Source organism: Taudactylus pleione, unplaced genomic scaffold (assembly GCF_031769625.1).
Source record: "Taudactylus pleione unplaced genomic scaffold, aTauple2 ptg000825l, whole genome shotgun sequence".
NCBI lineage: Eukaryota > Metazoa > Chordata > Amphibia > Anura > Myobatrachidae > Taudactylus > Taudactylus pleione.
Window position 1 is genome coordinate 648,619 of NW_028285227.1, and position 26,115 is coordinate 674,733.

The 26,115-nt window shown below is 44.1% G+C and overlaps 1 protein-coding gene across 1 annotated transcript; it reads right to left on the minus strand.

Annotated features, from left to right (window-relative positions):
• Positions 1 to 619: 619 nt before the first annotated feature.
• ATF3 (activating transcription factor 3) lies at positions 620 to 18,352 on the minus strand. Its single transcript, XM_088458315.1, has 4 exons — positions 18,273 to 18,352; positions 5,875 to 6,118; positions 4,101 to 4,208; positions 620 to 2,775 (listed from the first exon to the last, which is right to left on the minus strand). Exons 2-4 carry the CDS (start codon positions 6,112 to 6,114, stop codon positions 2,557 to 2,559), a joined length of 567 nt encoding a protein of 188 aa, XP_088314441.1. The 5' UTR covers positions 6,115 to 6,118; positions 18,273 to 18,352; the 3' UTR covers positions 620 to 2,556.
• Between the last annotated feature and the right edge of the window lie 7,763 nt (positions 18,353 to 26,115).

A 26,115-nucleotide genomic window follows, 5' to 3' on the forward strand; every position in this document is an offset into this window, starting at 1 on the left:
CATGTTGCCATATGTTAATCTCATCTCCCAAGTCACCGACTTGTAGTAGGGAGAATGTCCCTCCGCCAACAGCAATTTACACAGATTTACATGACAGAATATTTCATGATAGTTATTGCTCTCGGTACATACAAACATGCAACTCATTTGGCAAATGTTTTTAAAATAAATATAAAATTGGCAGAATCCAGTTTCCTCCAAGACTGAGAGTTAATGATATGTCTATAGAAGGCCTGAACGTATTCACCTTTCACATACATTTTGTTTTTGGTGTGTTTAGTTCCAGTTTAGCAGTTTATTCATCCCAGCTGACAAGTTTACATATATCATAAGGGCAGGATAAAGAGACCCATCTAACACACATTCGAAGGAAAACATATGTTCTGTTACAGAATATAAAAGTCACACATGTTAGAGGGACATCTAGCGCATATTCACGTCTGAGGTAATGTTGGCTCAATTTTGTAAGTTAAAATAGCATGTTGCAAAAATCATTAGAAACATAATATTTTAGGAAGTTTAATACCAACATGTTTGCGGTCTACTGATATGATCAAAAATTGATTTGTCATTTTTCAGGGTATCAGGCCTAAATGACTACCAGCTCTAGTGGAACTACAAATCACAGAATTCCCCACAAGCCTCTATTACTGTGCTGTGGAGTTCCACTACTAGAGGAACCACCATTCGCCAACCTCATGCTTGTACCATGACAGACTAAGGGATCTATTTACTAAGCACTCTGTCTAACACTGCTTAGTAAATAGACCCCTAAATATTAATCTTTAATCATTTGTATCCCTCTGTATTAATACTTTGTGATCACTTTTCTCACTTGGAATATGGTGACCCCACATAGCAGTCATTCGTGGGAAGTTAGAATTTCAAGACTGTAACCAGCATTTTAACACCAGTCAGAACGAATCAGCAGACATATGGAAAAAAAATGAAATGCGTGTGGGGGCTCGTACATGCGGTACGCGCGCTCGCAATACTGTAACTGTCATGCGGGTTTACCCCACAACAGGAAGCCTGTATCATAACTACGTATTAAGGCTACAGGTGTATTTCATGAGCTCGCTTAGGAAATGGCCAACTCAACACCTGAACTTATGCAATTTTTTAATTTTTTTTTAAAAAAAAACCTGCTTCTAGTAGGTTTGAATGTTCATTTGTGTTCTATTGTGCCGTATACCAGCCACGTGCCGGCTGCGGGACCCACTGAAGTGTTAGGCAATCAGAACACGCTATGTGTAAGATGTGGGTAGTTGATTGGATTGTGGGCGCGGCCTGAGTGAATGTGGCGATTGTCAACGTTGCCGATTGTCTGGATGTTTTTATACTGAGGCATCGTGGGTGATACATGCGCTGAGCATTCCTTGCCGGAGTTTATGCAATGGATGAGGGGCATTGAGGGGTTAGTGTTGCGTCAGCAGAGCTGGGAGTATTGCCCAACCAGCGTCTTACTTCACAGCTAGTGTAACGTCACTTATCTATATAACTTACTGTTGGACATTTCAGGCTTAAGTTCTAAACATTTCGCCTTTTACAACAGACATCATCATTTCTCGCAATGCTCCACTTCACCGCCTTGCAAGACAGATACAAGACAATCTGGGGCGCACATTGGCCTGATGCCTGTGTACGTCCTTTGTTTATCGGTCAGTTACTAAGCACAGCGCACGTGTGCAGAGTTTCCCATTATAGCACCCTGTCTATTGGCCCCACAGTCACCCGACTCCTCCCACCAATAGCGTCGCACTGCTCTTAGTAAATGACCGCACAAGTACCAAAGAGATTTGGGGTGGTTGAAAATGGTGCACGACGTGGCCATTTTGTGGGTTGAACCAATGAGAATTCAGTCTAGCGATCCACTAAGAACTAATGTCGTCACTAGCGAGTTGACAGACTGAATGCTGATCCAATCCACAAATGGCTGCCTCCACGTTACCTAGACAACCTGCTAGGAGGCTGCCGCAGCCTTTTTTGGTGACCACACAAAAAAAAAATAAAAAACCTGAACAGACTATTGAAACAAAAGACTTCCTACAAAAATAGAATCAAATAAAAAAGTAATGGTGAAGAAAAGTGTGCGTCTTCAATTGGATAATGTTAAGGCAGCTCATCGTACTTTCCCGTCTTCCTAAATACTTTTGTGGATTTCAACAGAGACTTTCCTGCTGCTCGGCAGCGACTCTTTATTGCCTCCAAAACACTTAAACGGTTTTCAATTCTTTCCGCCATCCAGCAACAAATAAAACAATTGCACAGAGTGTAGAGCAAAGCCCATAGGCGTCACTACAAGACACAAATCGCTAGCGCACCGGTGCTGGCGATTCTCTGAGGCGTAGAGTATATTACTTGATTGTGGCTAGTCGGAACGCGCAGGCTTCCAGCAAATGTTATGTCCTTTCACTTGCTAACCAGGGCTGCCCAATAACGCAGGCCGCCCCTTCCGTCAGGGATCCTGCAGCTATAAGGGTCTCTGATGCACTTTGGGCCCCGAGGGGCCCCCAGGAAGTTACTGAAGTTCTACTTTCTTTACAATAGAGCTGCTCAGTTCACTCCCTCAGTCACTAAGCTCTGGAGGGTTCCATCTTTGATTTGCTGAATGAAAAGGTTCCTCTCGTCTTCCGGTGTCCTGCCGTTCTGGGCTCGGACGATGCAGGTGGGCCTGTGGAGGTTCAGCATGTATATTAAGTGTTGCTTCTCATTCTTCAGTTCCTCAATCTGGGCTTTTAGTTCTGCATTAATAGATTCCAGTTTCTCAGACTCCTTATGAAAAGAAACAAGGCAACAAAATCATTACCAGCTGATCGAACGGCGCAGCCACATAGCGTCTGACAGAGGGGCAGGGTAACTTTCATTTTCTATCCTGCAGTAAGTTGTACAGTCAGTAGGTGGCGCTGTACAAGCAAATTATATAAATTTATAAAATGCTCATTTTTTTTTTTAAAGATAAATAACACAAGGGTAGGCACCCCGAGCCACACCAGCTGCTGTGGAACTACACATCACAGCATGCCCGGTCACAGTTTTGCTGTTAGGACATGCTCAAATTGTGGCAGGGCCTGTGGGATCATGTGTAGTTCCACATCAGGAATAATGTGTATTATGATTTTTTTTTCCCCTGTGAATTCCCTCCTGTAAAACAGTTCACTATTGGATGGGATTGTGGGCTCGATTCAGATCCGCTCGCTAGATGCGTATGCAAATATCGCCAAGGCAAGCGATCGAACGTCAAGGCATTAGCACATCCCACTATGTCTTGGTGTGTGATCGCCCTGTGTATGCAGACGCCCACCAGCCTGTCTTAAGACGCCCACTTGCGCACGTCATCTCCAGGATGTGTATGCAACCATTGGTAACATCGGATGCGATCGCAGCACTTGTGGCTGACCATACCCTACCGCAAGCACTTCAGTGTAAAATCCAGCCAGGTGACGTGTCCTATGACGCTGCCTCTTAATTATGCACGCCTCTGAAACGGCGTTGAGACGCTCAGGCACGCCTGCGTTCGCACCTCCACTCCCCCATTTCTAGCAGCCTGCCCGTCACCACCCACAAACGGCTTCTCCTGTCACTCATTCTGCTGGGCAGTCTATGGGCGGCGAGCGTACGCTTCCCGATCGCTCGCAATGGCTCGCGCACGTGCATTGCGATGCATGCGCAGAATGCAAACAATTGGCTGGCTGCGTGCAAACGCATCCTAGCGAGCGGGTCTGAGGCGAGCCCTGTGTCCATTGGATAATTAAATACTGCAGGGATCGATTTGGCAAAAACAAATGAGACATTAAGTAAACTCTGGAAATAGGACTTCATTCACCCAGGGATTTCGAGCCACAATATTGTATCGGTGACAGCCCCACGTTATACAGAGGCAGCCATTTGGAGGACGTATACTGTCGTCACAAGGTGAAGGCTGTATTCTCAAAATGGCCGCCTCCGCTGTGGACAGGTGACAGTTGCAGTGTCTGAGGTAATGTGGGACTACAGTGAGAGCTATATATGCATGATGCAAGACAGCGGAGCTCGGCTGCCTATTTCCTGAGGGGAACGAGGGATAAAACGCTTGTTCCAACTTGTACCAGATTTCTCACCTTCTGTAAACTTTCAGTTTTCTCCTTTTTTTTGTTCCGGCATTTTGCAGCTGCGACCTTGTTCCGCTCTCTCCTCCTTTTCTTCCTATCGTCTTCCTCTGGTACAAACTGGAAAATGGACAGGAGATGGTCAATGAATTAGGCGATATTCTCAGGGACCACCAGCCAAGACTGTATAGTGATTAGGTCCTGCCGGTAGTATATACGCCATTGTACACATCCTGCTTACACCAGAATGCTGAGCAAGTTTGAACATAGTTGACAAATGTTGATATTATCTAGCCATCCCCTCTGATGCAAACAGGACGTGGCCCTTGCTGACTGGCACCTCATGACCTTACAAAACAGCACACTGAAGGTATGTACAGGTAACCCTCCTAATACCAGCAAATATGTGAGGTGTACCAGACCTGTACCCGGTCTTCCTGATAAACACTTCATGAATATCGGTCATGAAGTTCCTCAGCGTTGACGCTAACACAGAGAATTAATGTGCTACATTTTGTTACCTAACGGTACAGCCTGCAATATGGCCGCCTCCACTACTGTACATGATAGGTGCACAAGTAAACGGACCATGCGGCTTGTACGAAACAGCACCGCAGCGCATTGTGCTGACTGCAAATGCCAATGGGTAGGGGCTCACCTGCACCAGTAGGTTCCATTTTCCATAGTCCTTTTACTGGCTTTAAAAGTTACATATTTTGAAGCTAGTGGTGAAGGGACCTTACTGTAGGGCAACACTGTAGAGAAACTTTTTGACAATGAAACAAGTTTGTCGCTGGCCACAGTAGTTGGTTTTGAGAAGTGATACAAGCGGGAGTAATAAGGCCTCTGTGCACCATGCAGAAGTAACGCGGTTGTCTGTTTAGCACATAACCTCTTTACTTCTTGGATACGGTCATTGGACAGAGGCCCTGATTCAGAGCCGGACGCTCTGACAGAGAGCTCGCTCTGAATCAGGACAGTCCCTCCTCCTTTTTGGAGCGGCCTCCTGGCCGCTCGCATAGCTGTGGGTAACTACCCACAGCTATAGCGAGCGGCCAAAATGATGGTCGCGATGGTCAAGACCATCGCGACCATCGGGCTTGCGACGAGACCCTTGCGGTAGTGTCTCGCTGCCGCAAGCCCTGGAGTGCTTTTGGCTCTATCAGAGCCAAAAGCACTCCCATTGACATCACTAGTGATGTCAATGGGGCCGGCCCCAGACGGTAGGCGTTCCCATGGGAACGCCTCCGTCTGGGCAGCCACACGCCCACCAAAGGGGGCGTGCTGTCTATCACCATTGACAGCACACCCCCTTTGGTGCGAGACCCATAACGACGGCTTGGCCGTCGTTATTCAGATCTCACGTATGCGCACGACGGAGCAGCCTCTTTGGCAACATCGCCCCGCTTGCGAGCGGGTCTGAATTAGGCCCAGAGTCTGTGCAACAATCCTTCAACCCCAATGAGACATTTCTGTACAGTCAGTGCAGAATGCTAGCACTATACGGGTAACACTGTTTCATTAAATTTAAACATATATTTGGTCTTAAAATTTTTTTAAATAAAATCACAATTACAGTATCAAGTCCATCTATTCTAGTAGCAGAACATTTTAGACTTAGAACAGGAATTTTTACTATTTTTTCACTTTTCGTTTCCTACCACCAACCAGGCATTTGCTTACAGGTGTAGTAGAAGGATCAAAGCTATCATCTGATTGGCTGCTGTGAATATCGGTGATCGGTGTTAATTGCTCTAGCAGACGTCTAAGCATTGGTAGGACATACCTCTCGCTTAGCGATGGACAGCTCTATCGGTCTGTCGGCTACAATGACGTTGTCCAGTGAGCAGGGCGGTCGGCTGGAGAGGCGCTTGTTCTGAATGGCGAACCTCAGTTCTTCTTTAACCAGGGGAGTCAGGTTGTTGAAGTCTTCAAAGGCAAACGTCATTGTTGGAGACAGGCACGGGACGATTGCGGTCGCGCTGACCTCGGCAGCGGATCCTTGGCCTGGGTGTTGCAGCATCATTTTTCTGAAAGCATAAGATAATTCCATAATTGCATAATACTCTATGGGAAACACATTCTCATAAAGAAAGATGGCAGCCTCCACTTTCACTGTCCCTTCCTGTAAATGGTAAACACTAATGTACAGGATTAATATATAGTTATATACAACATTTACACCTGTTATTGACCACATGTAAAATGCTACAACTATCTAAATAAACTGCACAGCCATCAAATACAGTCTGAGGACACAAAGAATATAGTTTGTGTTTTTACACTTAATTTTAATGATATATGTCCCTCTCTCTACCACCCCCCCACAATATGTAGTCACCTGCCTTTTCTTCCCCGAACTGGCAGAACTTTGGGCATGCCGTGCCAGGAGGCCCGTGTTGGCGATGGACTGGACGCCCTCCCTGCAAAAAGCACACTAAGGACCTGATTCAGCGAGGATTGTAGATGCTAATACGTACGCAGGCGGCTGATGTTTGCTTTCTGCGCATGCATCGCAGTGTGTGGGCGCAAACGGCTCACTGCGAACGGGAAAGCAATTACAATGAATCTGCGTGATTCCTGCAAAGTGATTGACAGGAAGTGCCGTTTGTGGGTGGTTACGGGGAGTGGTCGGCCGAACGCAGGTGCGCCAGTGCGTTTGAACGCCATTACATGGATGTGCATAAATTAGGCACTGCGATGCTATACGTAGCTTGAGTGTTCACTGCGTACAGGAAAGTTTATAAGTGAGGTCTGACCTGCCCTAATTGTCCAAGTGCCTCTGATGGTACCGACGCTTTGGCTGGATTGCCCGGTATTACGGATGGGCGAGAAGGGAGGTGGGCGTCTGCATGTTGTCCATGCGAGTGCTTTGCAATTGCAAACATTAGCATACTCTCGCAGCAGACTTGAGTACGCGATGGCATTAGCGATCCTTGCTGAATCAGGCCCTTAGTATCTAATATGGGAGCCCACTGGACAGAGGTGAGGTTCTGCGCAGTCAGCGCCTGTGTTACAGACTCTCCGAACCCTGTGGGAGTTATGCAGGTGAGGCAACATAAACCGAAATTACAGGGGACCCACGTGTGTTACTGGGGGGTGGGGTGGAGAAGTTGTGGGGTGCACAGTTCATATAAGAGATGACATCGAGGGCCCAAAATAAAAGCTAGACCATGTGATAAATCATACACATCGGGATCGTGCGAGTTGAATCACACGTCACAAGATTCTGCCTCAGTGATAACTTAGGTCAGCCAGAAATCCTGCGCACAGATGTAGCTGGTGATTACAATACAAAGGTCACCATATGTATATATAGCAGTTTCTGGCTTATAATTACAGAAGTTGACCGATTTATTTTTAGTGTCTGATTAACCATTAACCAGTTAGATTTCCGGACAGGGCTGTCTGTCTATGATGTACACTACAAGTGCCAGCATGGAAATTGCACCATACAGCGAGCGGATAGGACTGGTAATATATTAGATTGGGAAACAAAGGGCTCAGTCCAATTAGCCACGATAATCTCGCGGATGCGAATCATGGTGACAGCCGCACTTTTTACGGCACCATGAACTCGCACAAAAGGGCTCACAGCCCCATAGGGTTCCGAGCAAAATTGTGCAAATTCCAGCTCGGAGTGGGTCGTGCGAGTTCAGGTGCGTTGCCAGCATTTTAACGCCGTGGCAACGGCAACTCGCACCCTTCGTGGGCAAGTGGATTGACCCCAAAGTTTGAGGCCTCAGTGATGATTCTGCACCTAGACATCTTTGGGCCAATGAGATGCAGTCGCAGCTCAAGGTTTATGGGCGTAAATGTACATTTTTATTGCGTGCGCTTGTTTTGAGCCATATACGCCTAATTGAATTCCAGCTTTGCAGCAAGCCCCTCATTTCTCAACACGGCCAACGACAAGAATTAATCCGTCTAAACGTGGAAGTTGTACCGGTTACTGACCCGCCTGGCGTGTGACACCTGTACTGTACACGGTCTCACATGAAGCAACTGACCAGCAATGCAGAAAGAGTATGATAACATCAGGATAGTGGTGAGCAGTCAGCAAGTCACGTCCTCGCACTGACCCAGGGGCGATCTAACATTGCGCTATTGCTGTATGGCAGAGACTCTTCGCCGGTCACTGATGAAACCAGGAAACAGTTTCAGCTTTCCCCCTGCCTGGTTGTGTAATGTGCTCTGCCCGATGTCAGCAATGAGGAAGGTGACGAATATACAGTGAGGACAGAGTTGTCAGGAGAGGATTTACACTTCCCCACTGTGCAATGTATAAGGGACAAAGGTCCTACAGTGTATGCAATAGCCACCTGTGCCCTCCCGTGGCATCAGACACAATGTCCTGCTCTGTTACACCATATGCTACCCACTGATGCTGGTGCCCAGGTCCCTTCACCACTGGCAGCAAAATACACATGGTTTTACCGCTAGTTGAAGCGCGTAAACCGGAATGGAAAGCCATTGATCCCAATGATGCTATACTACACCCCGCTGTACCTGTGCATGGGAGAGTTTGTGTCGGGCACTTTATTTTCTACAACTCCAATATCATGCATTCATGGCAAGCGGGCACATTGGGCTGGGGGTGTCATTGGAGTAACCTCTATTGGTCCCTCCCAGTCTTCAATGGCTCATTATAACATATATTATGCAGTTTAAATGCATTAGGGAGAGATTTATCAAAACTTCGTGAGAGATAAAAGTACCAACCAATCAGCTCCTGTCATGTTACAGACTGTGGCCCTGATTCAGAGCCGGACGCTCTTTGAGCGGTCGCTCTGAATCAGAGCATTTTTTCTTCTTCTCGGAGCCGGCCTCCTGGCCGCTCGCTAAGCTGTGGGTGACCACCCAGAGCTTTTGCGAGCGGCCAGGTGATGGTTGCGACCATCGGGCTTTCAACAAGACCCTTGTGGTAGGGTCTCATTCCCTCAAGCCCCAGTGAGCTTTCTGCTCTAATAGAGCAGGAAGCTCAACTACTGGGCCGCCCTCAAACGGCAGGCGTTCCTCCGTTTGGCCAGACACCCCCCCCCCCCCTCCCCGCCTACAAGACGGGGCGTGCTGTTGATCAACATCGACAGCCGCCCCATTTTGTTGCAAGCCCCAAAGCGAGTGATTTCTCGCTCGCTCTGGGGCTCGTGTGCGCACTGCCCGGCCATCGACCCGCTTGCGAGCGGGTCTGAATGAGTGCCTGTGTTTGAAAAATGACAATTAGAAGCTACTTGGTTGGTACTTTCTCTCTCTCCAAGGTTTGATACATCTGCCCGACAAAGTCTTATATTGCCAAATGAGTTAATAAAAACAACTAAAAATATGTTTATTTATCAATATTAGAATAATCAATAACAGGGGAGTGATCATAAGTTTGGGGAGAAATGAATGACGGCTTCATTGTTAGTCACAATAATGTTTCCGTTATGCGAGGTTACAGGGAGATTTGTGGGCTATAACAGCTGCGGATCCCCATAGTAACGGTTACATAACAGGACTAGACATTTCCTCATTTGATATATTGTCAACCTAATATTTCAGCCAATGGGGCCGTTGTCAGGAAATCTGCAAATCTGGGATTTGTTCTAAGTTGCTGTTTTTTTTTTTTTTTCTACAAACTCATTAAGGACAGAAACGCTTCCTCATAATGCAGATTTTCGGCCCCTACTCATTGGCCTTTTATTTGAGAACTTTCAGAACAGCCGTCGCTCACCGCTTTATCCGCTGCAAGCTATGAAGTTGGGGGACACGTTTCACACTTCTCCGCCAAGGAACATGAAACGTTTCTATCGGAGGATCTATCCAACCTTCTGAAGAGGACAGGGGGAGAAGTTTCCCATAACAACCAATCAGCTGCTACCTATCACTTTAAATAATTTACTTGATAAATGAGAGCTAGAAGCTGATTGGCTGCTATGAGTAACCTCTTAGTGTGTCCTCCGCCAAGAGCAGAAGTTATGACTGTCACCAATTCACTTTCTCCCAGATGTTTGGGAAGTCGAAATGGATTCTGGTGCCCATTATACTGAGACCCCCAGAAAGTTACAGGTCTGTATCACCAGCATGTTACCTACACAAGCTTTTTCACAGCCAGTGCCTAAACGTATAGGGGAAAAATAACCCATAACCTGTGCGGACATGTGTGTGATTGCACCAAAGCATGAAGCCCCATCAAATCGCCGTCTGTATGAGTCTAGGCATTGGGTTTTCTCACAGTATGGAACATTAACCTATAAACTTGTGCAGTACATTTTGCTACAAAGCACCTTTATTGTAACACCTGAAATTTGGGAATTCAATTTAGCGTGATAGATGCAATTTGCCCTTTTGCATCTAGATAGCAAGTTTTGCCCCGTACCCCATAGGTGTGCACTGGACAACGTGTGATGTATATGTGCACCACCAAGCACCAGGAACTGAATACCCCACAGGTGTGCGCAGGACAACTTGTGATGTATATGTGCACCACCAATCACCAGAAACTGAAGACCCTACAGGTGTGCGCAGGACAACTTGTGATGTACTGTATATGTGAAGCACCAGCAACTGAATACCCCCTTAACAATTTCTAAAGATCTGCAAGATGTATAAATTCTGAGTGTCCTTCATTGATATATTCTCCTACTTGGATGGGAGAGACAATGCAGAACTCAACATCTGTGGGCAAGCAGAAAACCCCTTACTCCTCATTACGTGCACCATGGTTACACACCACGGACCAAAGACAGATCTGCAGCTTATTCTAAGTCAGCAAGAGCGTTACGCCACAAGACTGCCGCAATCATAGTATCAGTTCTGTATTCAGGCCCTGGATACACAACTTTTCCAGTTAGAGGAAAAAAAATTGTTTGGTACATATATATATATATTTTTTTAATCAAACCGTAGCAGATTAGGTCATTCCCACAACCTGCCCTTATTACAGACTAAGCAAACAGCCATGGGTGTATCTTCCTATAGGCCTGGATGGCCCTCGCCAGGGGCACTGTTGCCACCCAACATCATTAACAAATGATCACTGATCAACCTGTTTGCTCTGCCGCAGACAGCAGTCATTAATAAATGATCCCTGGTCTCCTTCTGTCTCCTCTGCTCTTATCAGTGTCCTCCATTGATTGTTAATGTGTATCAGGCTTCTTATATGTCCCTTTATTACAGAAACATTTAAAATTAGATAGACTAATTTTTTTTTTTTTCCAATATAGCTCTTCTCCCACAATACCCACCAAATACCAATCACCACTCACTAATTCCCATATGTCAACCTTGCAGGAAAAGAGTGTAAGCACCACATCAACCACAATGCTCTATTCGCAAGATAATTTGCATATATGCAAATTATCTTGCCCACAATGCACCTTGTTTGTTATTGATGCCCTCTTTTCCTGTGTTGTTGACATATAGAAATTAATAAACAGTGCTTGCATGTAGTAAGTGTTATAACTGAAAAAATATATATATTAAAAAATAGTAATTATATATATATTTTGTCTCCCTATTTCTACAGGTGTGTAAGTTGAACTACCCCCAGTGTAAGTACTAATAAATTTATCTTTTGCACAGTATGGGGAATTGATTATGATCTTTATAGATTGTGGATACTCAGGTGTCAGGTTTAAGATATAATCCTTATGGGCTGTTTTTATTATTGTGTGTGAGATAGCAATGGACCCATGTGGGCGGTTTTACCAGTGAATTATATGGCAGAGTTAAAAAAAGCATATTGCAGTGTACAGTCCAATTTGAATATATGTAAATTATTTTACCCATAATGCATGTTTGTTTTTGATGCTATGTTTTCAAGCTTTTCCTGTGTATTTTGGCATTAGTAAATAGTGGTTTGCAATAGAGTAATTTCTGTAAAAGATATATATATATATTAAAAAGAGAAAAAAAAAAATATTCTCCCTATTTCTACTGGTGTCTGAATTAAACTACCCCCAGTGTGTGTTATTTTATTTTTTCAAGTAGAAGCAGTCATTGGAGGGGGGCGCCAGTCCCTTCGTTTGCCAGGGGCGCTTGGACCCCAAGATACACCCCCGCAAACAGCTAGCGAAATTGAAGTCATGAAATAATGGTGGCTATTATATTTGTGCGCTTTATACTCAGTCATATGGAATGACCAGAATATCTCTAGCTGGTGAGCCGTCACGGACAGTTATGTACATTGTGTGAGGACTTCTAAATTACCGCTAGTTTTCTCCTTATTTATTGCTCTCTGTCTCACACACTCTCTCTGTCTCAGTTTTGCTCTCGCTCCCTCTCCGTCTCGCTCGCTCCCTCTCAGTCTCTGTGCATCGCGTGATACATCCGGCCACTTACCGCATGCATACCGTTGTTAATAAAACCGGTATGGATGTACGAATGCGATTAAAATTGCAATGGACAGCTTTTTCGAAAAGAGCTGTCCTTTGCGATGAAAGGACTTCCGAGTTTAAGACCAGAGAATCATTATGCGCATGCTGACGTGCGAGCGGGGAACATTGTGATAAGAGGTCCATAAGCTTATTGGATGCAAATATTCAACCTATTATCACAATAATTGCTAAATAGACCCCTATCTGTCTATTCTAATCATCTTTCTATCTCTCTGTCGCTCTCTTTCTGTTTATCGAATGTCCATCTATCTAATATCCATCTAGTCTCTCTCTCCCTCTCTCTCCCCCCCTCCCCCTCGGTCATATTTATCCATTTCATATCTCTCTCTCATATCTATTTATCATCATCATCTCATATCTCTCTACCTCTCATATCTATTTAATATCTAACATCCATTTAGCTCATATTTATCTACAGTCAGGTGCATAAACATTGGGACATTGACAGAATTTTCATATTTTGGCCACTATTCACCACCACAATGGCTTTGAAATGAAACAAACAAGATGTGCTTTACCTGCAGACTTTCAGATTTAATTTGAGGGTAATTACATCCAAATCAGGTGAACGGTGTAGGAATTACAACGGTTTCTATATGTGCCTCCCACTTTTTAAGGGGCCAAAAGTAATGGGACTATCAACTCAAAAGCTATTTCATGGACAGGTGTGGGCTATTCCCTCGTTATTTCTTTATCAATTAAGCAGGTAAAAGGTCTGGAGTTGATTCTAGGTGTGACATTTGCATTTGGAATCAGTTGCTGTCGACTCTCAATATGAGATCCAAAGAGCTGTCACTATCAGTGAAGCCATCATTAGGCTGAAAAATCAAAACAAACCCATCAGAGAGATAGCAAAAACATTAGGTGTGGCCAAATCAACTGTTTGGAACATTCTTAAAAAGAAAGAACGCACCGGAGAGCTCAGCAACACCAAAAGACCCGGAAGACCACAGAAAACAACTCTGGTGGATGACAGAAGAATTATTTCCCTGGTGAAGAAAAACCCCTTCACAACAGTTGGCCAAATCAAGAACACTCTCCAGGAGGTAGGTGTATATGTGTCAAAGTCAACAATCAAGAGAAGACTTCACAAGAGTGAATATAGAGGGTTCACCACAAGATGTAAACCATTGGTGAGCCACAAAAACAGGGAGACCAGATTAGAGTTTGCCAAACATCTAAAAAAGCCATTACAGTTCTGGAACAACATACTATGGACAGATGAGGCAAAGATCAACTTGTACCAGAGTGATGGGAAGAGAAGAGAATGGAGAAGGAAAGGAACTGCTCATGATCCAAAACATACCACCTCATCAGTGAAGCATGGTGGTGGTAGTGTCATGGCGTGGGCATGTATGGCTGCCCATGGAATTGGTTCCCTTGTATTTATTGATGATGTGACTGCTGACAAAAGGAGCAGAATGAATTCTGAAGTGTTTCGGGCAATATTATATGCTCATATTCAGTCAAATGCTTCAGAACTCATTGGACGGCGCTTCACAGTGCAGATGGACAATAACCCGAAGCATACTGCAAAAGCAACCAAAGAGTTTTTTTAAGGCTCAAAAGTGGAATGTTATGCAATGGCCAAGTCAATCCCCTGACCTGAATCCGATTGAGCATGCATTTCACTTGATGAAGACAAAACTGAAGGGAAAATGCCCCAAGAACAAGCAGGAACTGAAGACATTTGCAGTAGAGGCCTGGCAGAGCATCACCAGGGTTGAAACCCAGCGTCTGGTGATGTCTATGCGTTCCAGACTTCAGGCTGTAATTGCCTGCAAAGGATTTGCAACAAAGTATTAAAAAGTGAAAGTTAGATTTAGGATTGTTTAGTTTGTCCCACTACTTTTGGACCCTTAAAAAGTGGGAGGCACATATAGAGACCGTTGTAATTCCTACACCATTCACCTGATTTGGATGTAATTACCCTCAAATTAAATCTGAAAGTCTGCAGTTAAAGCACATCTTGTTTGTTTCATTTCAAAGCCATTGTGGTGGTGAATAGAGGCCAAAATATGACAATTCTGTTGATGTCCCAATAGTTATGCACCTGACTGTATATCTCTCATATCTATCTATCTCTCATATTTATCTCATATCTATCTATCCATTTAATATCTCTCTATCTAATATCCATCTAGCTCATAGCTAGTTATCATTTCATTTATTTAATATATATGTTATCTAGCTCATATTTATCTGTCTAATATCTCATATCTATCTTTCTCTCATATGTAGTTATCTCATATCTAGTTATCTCTCATATCTAGTTATCATCGCTCATATCTATCTCATGAATGATAGCTGGAAGGCTTTGATGAAGTAGTGGGTCTTGAGAGCCAGTTTCAAGTATTGCAAAGAAGTGGAGAGCCTGATGGGGAGTCATATGCCAGTGTATGTAACAATCGTATATTGTACCTTTACTGATCAGGACCTAGGTATGGAGACCTGCTCAGGCAGATGGAGATATAAGCATAGAGATACATTAATATCACCTATGACAAAGTTCCACTTCTTACTGTGTTACTGTCAAAACTATTAGCCAGAAAATGTTCCTACTTTTATTAATACAAACCTGGATATTAAACCTCATCACATAGGGCACTTGTCTTACTCTGATACATAGTTTGGAAACATATAGAGTTTAAAAACAAAACTAAAAAGGCTTATTATGTATGGTTATAATACATGTGTGATATCAGTACTGTTGACCTCAGGGCAGGCGTTACAGCTATAGGGATGGGGTATCGCCTGGGGAGGTAACTGCTCAGGGCTGTGTACCTCAGGGCAGGCATTACAGCTATAGGGATGGGGTATCGCCTGGGGAGGTAACTGCTCAGGGCTGTGTACCTTAGGGCAGGCTTTACAGCTATAGGGATGGGGTATAGCTTGGGGAGATTTGCCATCAATTAAAAAAAAAAAATAGATAAACTGGATATATGTGACCCAGTGTCCATACTCTCATTAATCACAGTTATAACCGTTCTATTATTGGATGCACTTTATATAAATACATATAAATATAATACATTTATATTTGTCCTCATTGAGAGCTTAGTGCAGGGACAGTCACCCCCTGATGGAGAGGAGAGGAGAGAGAGTATTTATATAGCATTGGTCCCCACTGTGTCACACAATCACATGAAAAGTGCAGTGTTCTCTTGCTCTGGAATGTAGCGCCACCTTTTGGCAATAAGTGTGAAAAGCAGAAGAGCGAAGAAAAAGTTACCAAGCAGTTTCATCAGAACAATAAAATCTACCAGGAGCAGCAGATAGAGCAGCAGAGTCCAGTTATCTGTCTGGCCACTAACACTCACAGCAGGCTGACCTGCACTGCATATAACATAATAACCTGTACTGTATAACTTGCACTATATATAGCTTATATAATAACCTGCACTGTTTATATAACATATATAACTTGCACTATATAACAGATATAATAGCCTACTCTGTATAATATAATATGATATATATATTAACCAGCAGTATTTAACACATAATAACTTGCACTATATAAACATAATAATAACATGCACTATATAACATATATAATAACCTACAGTTATATAATAACTGTCAGTATATAAGATCTATAGTAACAAGCAGTATATAACATAATAACTTGCACTATTTAAATATATAATAACCTGCACTGTTATATAATAACATAATAACCAGCAGTATATAACATACAGTATACTGTATATAACACAGGAAAGGTCCCAGGTAAGAACATGTGCTGTATAACTTTTACCAACAAGTTACCAGACAACAAAAATAAACTAGGATATAAACATTTACATAGCAACACATAATATATACCGTATCTGCCACTATTTATAAAGCACCATCTTCCACAACGGAGTCACCAACCACAGATATAAACCGCAGGCAATAGCCCTGGTAGGGAGTGCACACTGCGCTGTACAATAGGAGGAGGCAAGGGAGGTGCAAGGAAGCTGTCAGTAATAAGGGTGGTGGGTACGTGGGGGTATGTCAGGTCATGTCATACAGAGAGTGGTAACAATATGACACCAGGCGTACAAGTGGTAACAAAAAGTAACACGAATACAAGTGGTAACAAAAAGTAACACTAATCATAAAAGTGGTAACAAAAAGTAACTCTAATACAAGTGGTAACAATGTAACACTAACGCCAGTCATACAAGTGGTAACAATGTAACAATATAAAGCCAGTCATACAAGTGGTAACAAAGAAACGCCAGTCATACAAGTGGTAACAAAGTAAGGCTAATCATACAAGTGGTAACAAAATAACGCCAGTCATACAAGTGGCATCAAAGTAACACTAGTCATACACAAGTGGTAACAAAGTAACACTAATCATACACAAGTGGTAACAATATAACGCCAGTCATACAAGTGGTAACAATGTAACACTAATCATACAAGTGGTAACAATGTAACGCCAGTCATACAAGTGGTGACAATGTAACACTATAACGCTAGTCAAACAAGTGGTAACAATGTAACAATATAACGACCAGTCATACAAGTGGTAACAATGTAACACTAATCATACAAGTGGTAACAATGTAACGCCAGTCATACAAGTGGTAACAATGTAACACTATAACGCTAGTCAAACAAGTGGTAACAATATAATGCCAGTCATACAAGTGGTAACAATGTAACACTATAACGCTAGTCAAACAAGTGGTAACAATGTAACAATATAACGACCAGTCATACAAGTGGTAACAATATAACGACCAGTCATACAAGTGGTAACAATGTAACCCCAGTCATACAAGTGGTAACAATATAACGACCAGTCATACAAGTGGTAACAATGTAACGCCAGTCATACAAGTGGTAACAATGTAACACTATAACGCTAGTCAAACAAGTGGTAACAATATAATGCCAGTCATACAAGTGGTAACAATGTAACACTATAACGCTAGTCAAACAAGTGGTAACAATATAATGCCAGTCATACAAGTGGTAACAATGTAACACTATAACGCCAGTCAAACAAGTGGTAACAATGTAACAATATAACGACCAGTCATACAAGTGGTAACAATATAACGACCAGTCATACAAGTGGTAACAATGTAACCCCAGTCATACAAGTGGTAACAATATAACGACCAGTCATACAAGTGGTAACAATATAACGACCAGTCATACAAGTGGTAACAATATAACGACCAGTCATACAAGTGGTAACAATATAACGGCCAGTCAAACAAGTGGTAACAATGTAACAATATAACGCCGGTCATACAAGTGGTAACAAAGTAACCCTAATCATACACAAGTGGTAACAATGTAACCCTAATCATACAAGTGGTAACAATGTAACAATATAACGCCAGTCATACAAGTGGTAACAAAGTAACCCTAATCATACAAGTGGTAACAATGTAACGCCAGTCATACAAGTGGTAACAAAGTAACCCTAATCATACAAGTGGTAACAATATAACGCCAGTACTGGAGTAAGAAGACTTTGCCATTGTTCGCAGCGGTGCCGGGTGCAGTAATAGGGATGGGGCAGTTATTAGGCAGAAAGTTACAGGAAAGTCACTGAGTGACTCATGGGGGATCCCGGGGGGTGAGGGGGGCACTGATGGAAGTGAGGAGGGCACAGCTGGAGGTGAGGGGGGCACAGCTGGAGAGTGAGGGGGGCACAGCTGGAGGTGAGGGGGGCACAGCTGGGGAGTGAGGGGGGCACAGCTGGGGGGTGAAGTGATAAAGTTGGGGATCAGGACGGATGAGAGGGGAAAGGACCCATCAGAGCTCCGGAGAGCTGCCCGGTCCCCCGGCTTACCTGCTGTGTGGAGCTGGGGACACTGGCAGACAAAGCCCCCGGCAGCCGAGGAGGAGGACGGTGTGCCCGGCGCTGCTGTCTCCCTCTCTCCCCGGCTGGGAGTTGCATCACCCCTTATATAGCGGAGGGGGCAGTTCTGGAATGTTGTCCCGGCCTGACGTAATTCTAATAATAGCCCCGGTCGGTGATGCAAGCTGGGGAGGGCCCGGCAGCAGGAGGAGGAGGGCCCGGCAGCAGCAGGGGGAGGGCCTGGGAGCAGGAGGGCACACGCTGGGGGAAGCCTCTCTCCATAGCTCGGCGGCCGCTGCTGCTGCTAGGCTCGGCCGGTGGGGTGGTGTCATCCCTAGGTGCATATGGCCCCGTGTGTACGGGCGGCGCAGGCAGAGGGGGCGCCACCCACCCCGGCAGCAGCAGCATGAGCCACACACGGGGGGTACTGCATATGCTGGGATACTAATACTGCAATCTCTCTCTCCCATCTCTCTCTCTCACAGTCTACCCCCCTGTCTCTTTCTCCCTCTCTCCTATCTCTCTCTCTCTCCCCTCTCCTATATATCTATCTCCCTCATCTCTCTCTCCCTCCTATCTCCCTCTCTCTCCTATCTCTCTCTCTCCCCCATCTCTCCCTCTCTCCTATCTCTCCCTCCTATATTTCTCCATCTCTCTCCCATCTCTCCTCTGCCTCCTATCTTTCTCCTCCCTCTCTCCTATCTCTCTCTCTCTCCCTCCTATCTTTCTCCATCTCTCTCTCCTCCCCATCTCTCTCTCTCTCTCTCCCCTCTCATCTCTCTCCTTCTCTCTCACAGTCTATCCCCCTGTCTTTCTCTTTCTCCCTCTCTCTCTCTCTCCTTCCCCCTCTATCTTTCACAGTCTCTCTCTCTCTCAGTCTACCCCCACTCTCTCTTCCCAATCTCTCACATTAGACAGTCTCTCTCTCTTTCTCCTGTCCTGTCGGTGTCAGACGATGTATGTTACTAATATATGTTACGTCATATGACCTTTATGTATGTGTTCTGTATATAACATGTCTGTAACTCTCCGGGTCAGTGGTTCCTATCCATTTCCCACCTGGGTCCCCCTGGCAGCTCATTTGCGTTATTTGTACACATAACATTTGCCAATCATATATAATATATACATTTGTAATGAGAATGACTGGCTGCTATCAGATAAACGTTCAGGGGCCGCTATATGCAATACATGTGCTATAAACAGGTTTTTAAAATGACAGAATAGACTGAATTGTGTGTGTGTGTGTATATATATATATATAATCTCACATAGGTTGGGTGCGGCAATCTGGCGTTCAGAATCCTGATGGCTGGATTGTCGGCAGCAAAATCCTGCTGTGAAAATGGCGGTCATTTTCGGTATTTATTCTAGGGCTAACCCCCCTTTCCCCCCGCAGCAAACCCCTAGCCATCCCTTTCAGCACCCTAACGCTAACCCTCCACCCCAAATAAAAACCTATGGAGGCTGCAGCTGCTGGTAGACATGGAGCTATCGGGGTATATATAGGAGAGATCCCTCCATAATACATCTGGGGATACTTTATATACTTAATATTTGCAATAATCCCCTGAAAACGGGTGTTTTCAGGAGATATGCTGCAAATATTTAATGATAAATAAGCCCCTGATAGTGAAAGCATTTTTAAAACAAAAACCGTGTACAGCCCTCTCTCGCCGTGTCGGGACCAATCTTCCCTATTTTGAAAAAATCATTTCAGGGAGCTTAATCCAGTGACACCAAGTGCCCCCTTAACTCATCAGTGCGGGGTCCTGCTCTGCCAAGGGGAGCGCCATGCTGTATACATGGGTGTGTCTGGTATCCGGCACCACCAGGGGGGACCGGAGGGTCTTTGTGTACGGTCGGCATGCCGCCAGTGGCCATATAATGTAGCAGGGCTTTATTTGGATGTATAAGTTATAGCAATGCCCTAAACAGTAAGGACTCCCAAGACGTAGCATGAGCGCCCAATCATTTGTGGTAACAGGATGACTGATGAATTAGCGCAGAGCCAAAAAAAAAAAATCCCTATTGTTGCAATAAACATTTTATTGTTTTGACCAACTCTCCTGGCGCTACATCCTCCAATATGGCACTACAAGGATCAGCATACCCTCCAGCTACGTGCCTTTTAGAATGGTGATGCACAAATCACAATCATTTTATTGGCCCACATCAGGGGCATGTAAGGGAGGGGTTAATAAAAGGAAAACAATCTAAATTGACTTTCTTGTAATACAAAACTTGCGCTTGAAGACCTCAGAAAGTAGAAGGAACCGGAACCTTCACACCGTATTAACCATCTCTTATACGATAATACTATATCGATAACATATGTGCTATTGGTGTATATACTATACTTGCAATGTTTATCAATCCTTAAAGAGCATTATATTGTTATACTTCTTAATTATGTTGGTTGCAGTTAGTACTAATACATTAAATGATTACTGAAGAAAGGGGGTGAATTATACTACCTGCTAAACCAGCCATTGTTAATGACAAAATAGGGTCACCGCATGGTAATAATTACATACCCAATTACATAATGTCTGAGCTAGTATTTATGATTTTATAGTGTTTTGATGGGTGACTCGGTCAGGTTTTTTCAGAGTCAAACTATCCCCATTTCTATTAACGAGGTAATTGATTAAAAGTTATGTTTTAATTATGTTCATTTTTCTGAGCTCCTATACATTGCCGTAGTGTAACGCAGTCATGTACACTAAGGTAGTGCTTATTTTCCAAGAACATTTATACAAAAATGGCTAATAGGTATCTATGAACTTTTGTTTCTTAGATCCCCATTACAGGAAACTGAGAGTCCCTTAATGTTGGTACCAGGAGCAAATTTGAAGTGTGAAAACTCCTTATTTACAGACATCAGAGGTTGCTTGTTATGATATTCAGTCGGGAAGCCGGCTTCCCGACTGTCATATCCCGGCAAAGGTCTAGAGACAGGCGTCGATATGCCGACGCCTGTCATTAGACATACGCCGGGAGCCCGACGCCCGGCATCCCGATCGAAGGGACGCTGGGCGCCGAGCGCGGATAGCTGGGGGGGGGAGGGTTAGGTTTAGGGCTCCCGGGGGGGATTTAGGGTTAGGCACCCCGCCGGGAGGTTAGGGTTTGGCTAGGGGAAGAAGGGTTAGGGTTAGGCACCCCCGGGGGGACTTAGGGTTAGGCAGCGGGGAAGGGGGGTTAGGATTAGGCACTTAGAGGGGGGATTAGGGTTAGGCACTGGGGGGGAAGGTTACGGTTAGGCACCCCTAAGGGAGGGTTAGGGTTAGGGGGTAGAAATAGGTTAGTATATACTTACCTTTGATGGTCGGGATTTCCTCCTCTGCCGAGATGCCGCTGTCGGGATTCCAACCACCGGGCATGGGTCCGGCGGTAAATCATACTGATTCCCTTGATATGTGTACACTTGTGGAGCCTATACAGAAATAAAGTTTACGGAAGATGTAACGAGACATAGGCCGAGAAACCACCAACTAGGCAGACTATTACATAGCAAAAACAGCGCCTCTAGTGCGATTTATTATCACGTTACAGTGACCCATGGCAGTGGCTTCATGCAAAGCTGTGATAGCACGTTAGCGATTACTATTAATATATCCTTTGGCGTATTTATCACTGGGCTGACAGTTATTATTTTATGGTGGTATAAAGGCTGCCCGCCTCATAGAATAATACATTTTGGTTCCTGTCATAATTTTTTCTAGTACCAATTAACAATTAATTAAAATTGCCCCTTTGATATAATTAATAAATATTATCGCTCTCTTTACAAAATTAACAAAAATATAAAATAATACTGGCCACATAAGGGAATTATTAATGTTTTTTGCCTCCCTATTTAATACAACTTAATTGCCCTCATTTATAAGAGCGTATGGTGAATCCTCCCCTTCTGATTGGTCATATGGTGGTTGTGTTGGTTTTTCTATTGCGATTTCAAACAGCCACCCTCTAGTAAATTTACCCCTCAGACTCTTATCGTCCTTCACACCCCTCCCAGCCCTCTTCTGCAAATGCACGCCGCCTCTCCGGCTAACTGGTTACTTCCCCCCAAGATGCTGCACGTGGTGCTCCTTACCTCTGGAATTCTCTACCTCTCCCCATCAGACTCTCAGCCTTTCTATAAAACATCAAACGGGCTCTCAAGACCCACTTCTTCATCAAAGCCTTCCAGCTCTCATCCGAACCCTCTGTCCCATGTTCACTGTCTACCCCATCTGTGTCACCCCTGTGTCTGCCCCTGCCCATTAGAGTGTAATCTCTCACGAGCAGGACCCTCATCCCCATGGACTTTTCAATCCCTGAAGGTGCCCATCCACTTAAAGATCTGAAAACGACTGCGCGATTACGACATTGTAATTGTGCAGTCATTTGTCAGTCTGTGATGAGCCTGCACTGAGCGAGCAGTCGTTCAGTGCAGGCTCGTCAATCATCTGCAAACATGCTGAACCTGACAATATCGTCAGGTTGTGCAGCATGTTTGCACGATGATAGATGTCTAAACGACCAGCGGGCACGCGCATCGCTGGTCGTTTTGACATTGTTGCAAACGATTTGCAAGTGATTTATGAACGATTGAATGATAATAATATAGTTATCGTTCAATCGCTCACATAAATCGTCTAGTGGATGGGCACCTTCACTTATACTATTTTCGACTCCGTACTCCTTACGACAGCACCTAATTCTTGACTTCGGCCACCCTGCTACTTATTTGAGTGATATATCCGCTGTTGCAGCAATGGTTATATACCATGTATTGTATTGTACTATGTAAGTCACTGCTCTCTTGTTCTGCTCAACTGTTTATGTACTTTGGGCCTGATTCAGACCCACTCGCGAGCGGCTGTCCGCTCGCAAGTGGGTCGATGTTATGGACTGAGCATGCGCACGACGGAGGGAGCTCCGTCGTGCGCATGCGCCAGACGCGATGAGCGAAGGAAAGTCCTTCGCTCGTTGTGTCCGATCAAAGGGGGCATGCTGTCAATGCTGATTGACAGCACGCCCCCTTTGGTAGGCGTTCCGGGGGCGTGCCTCCCTGACGGGGGCGTTCCCACGGGAACGCCTCCCGTCAGAAGCCGGCCCACTGACATCACTAGTGATGTCAGTGGGAGTGATTTTGGCTCTGATAGAGCCAAAATCACTCCGGAGCTTGCGGTTGAAAACCTCAACCGCAGGCTCCGGCTCGCAATTTCGATGGTCGCGATGGTCACGACCATCGCGGCCACCAAAATGCACGCTCGTATAGCCTGTGGGTGGTGACCCACAGCTATACGAGCGTCCAGGAGGACGCTCCATTTTCATGGAGCCCAGCCCTCATTCAGAGCGTGCGCTCTGCTCAGAGCGTACGGCTCTGAATGAGGGCCTTTGTTAGGTGCTGCAAACTCGTGTGGTGCCATATAAATAATAATAATAATTAATAATAATAATACAACTAACCTAGCAGAGGCAATTTAACTTATGGACTAGTGATTGCTAACAATACAGGGTCATACAGTGATACAGATAAATATGCTGTGCCCACAGAGCTTACACTCATAATAGTTCAGTGTTTAGCATGTCTTGAACAATGTCAATTAACATCGGCTGTAAGGGAATACGGACAACGAACGACTGAGGTTTTTAACATAGAAATAATAACTTAATAACGAGACATTGAAATGCCTTTCAATTTAAATTCAGAAAATAATTTCCATTATTGCTTAAAATGTCCTTTGAGATCGATATGTCTTAGTTCGGATTTGTGTATATTCCGAAAGGTACTGGATATGACAAAAAGGATTTTAACTGTGACTGATACCTAAGAAATCCCTCTTGCCACTTGCTGGGGGTTTATCAGTCATCTGTAAGCAGGTGACAGGACAGGAAAAGGAGGCTGTTAGCCCACGGTACAGAACATTGCCGTATCGAAAAACAACCTAAACCAAACGATGCCATCACCGTCGCAAAGCAACCCGATCAATTTCACATAGCGATGCACTTAGTTTTATAATATAATCAAAGAAAGGAAACAAGAAACATTAAAGTATTAAATCTTTACAGTTCACAGATAGAATTCCGATTGTAAAGCATAAACGCACACGGGACTGCGCCACTGTTCCTATAATAAGGGATATAAAGTTGAATAAAATACAGAGAGAATTATATATAATGCTTACATGTATTATTATTTATATACCGTATACATGGAACAAATGAGATATAGTATAGGTCCATTTTTTTGATCACAGAATTGGTCCTTATTAATGATTGTTGTCGTTTACATAATAACATTTTCTTTCCATTGGAAAAGTAATCTATGGCTCCATTTTTTTTTTAAAGTGATTTAGCTGCTACGTGCTTTGTTTTTGCTTTCGCTGTACTTTGAAACATGATATTGCACCTCAACAGCGATAATCCTTGCTTTCAGCTATTCTCAGAGAAGACACATTTGTGAAACAATTTATGGGGGAACATAATACACTTACACAATGTCTCGGCTGGTTTCGCCAATGATCACCTCAGTCTATTTTTGTTTTAGGTCCGATATGTAAAGATTCTCTTTACTCTTACATTGACTCCCAAATGACTCCGCATCAGGTTACTTTTATTCTTATTTATTTATTTATTACCAGTTATTTATATAGCGCACACATATTCCGCAGCGCTTTACAAAGAATATTTGTCCATTCACATCAGTCCCTGCCCCTGTGGAGCTTACAATCTATATTCCCTATCACAAGCGCACACACATACAGACTAGGGATAATTTGTGTTCGGAGCCAATTAACCTACCAGTATATTTTTGGAGTGTGGGAGGAAACCGGAGTACCCGGAGGAAACCCACGCAAGCACAGGGAGAATATACAAACTCCGCACAGGTAGGGCCGTGGTGGGAATTGAACCCATGACCTCAGTGCTGTGAGGCAGTAACGCTAACCATTACACCGTCTGTTCTTATCCCCAATAATATATCATCAGCACAGCACTATATATTAGTAAATGTATAATAATTACTATGCATACTGTGCTATGTAGGTGATGAAACAACTGATATTAATAATTCTGTCCCAAAATATAAAGAATTTGTAGTGCCCCCGATGCTTGGTCTGTTTTCTGTGCCTCGTGTCCTGCTCCTGTGCATATGTATTTACATAGGTTCATTATATATATTATATAGTATTGACATATACACAGTAATCAGATAAAAGCACATACATTGCGTTTTTGGTACTGCGCAGTATAAATGCAGCAAGTCTCTGTAAGCAGGCTGAGATGGCGAGAGGGGGCGTTACCGAACCTTTGCGTCCTATGTAGAGGTGAAGTGGCTGCATATTCGCCTCTTAGGAGGAATATTTGTTGCGACTACCTCCCCTCCCTAAATTTACAATCTGATGTTGGCTAATATATAAAAAAAAAATAGAGAAAACTTAATTTATCCCTTATGAACTAAAGGTCCCAGCATGCCCAGGCCGCCTTTAAATGGTTATGCATGTTGGCCCTTGTAGGAACCACAAATTCCACCATACACTGGCATCCACGGCACGCTGGGACTTGTGGCAAGGTGAAATTATATAACAAGAACCCCACAGACAATTTAAAAAATATATTTATTAGACATAAAAACACCCCACGCCCACGCACAGCCCCTCTTTCTCCAATGTATTGCTCACACAAGTCCAGGGATGTGGGCAAATAACCACCCAAAACATACAATGACGCTACTTGTCCTTACAGAGAGCTGCTGTGAATGACTTATACAGTAGGGTACCCACGGTCTGCGACAGGCCATGGGTTATGATATGCAGTCGGGAAGCCGGCGGACGTAATCCCG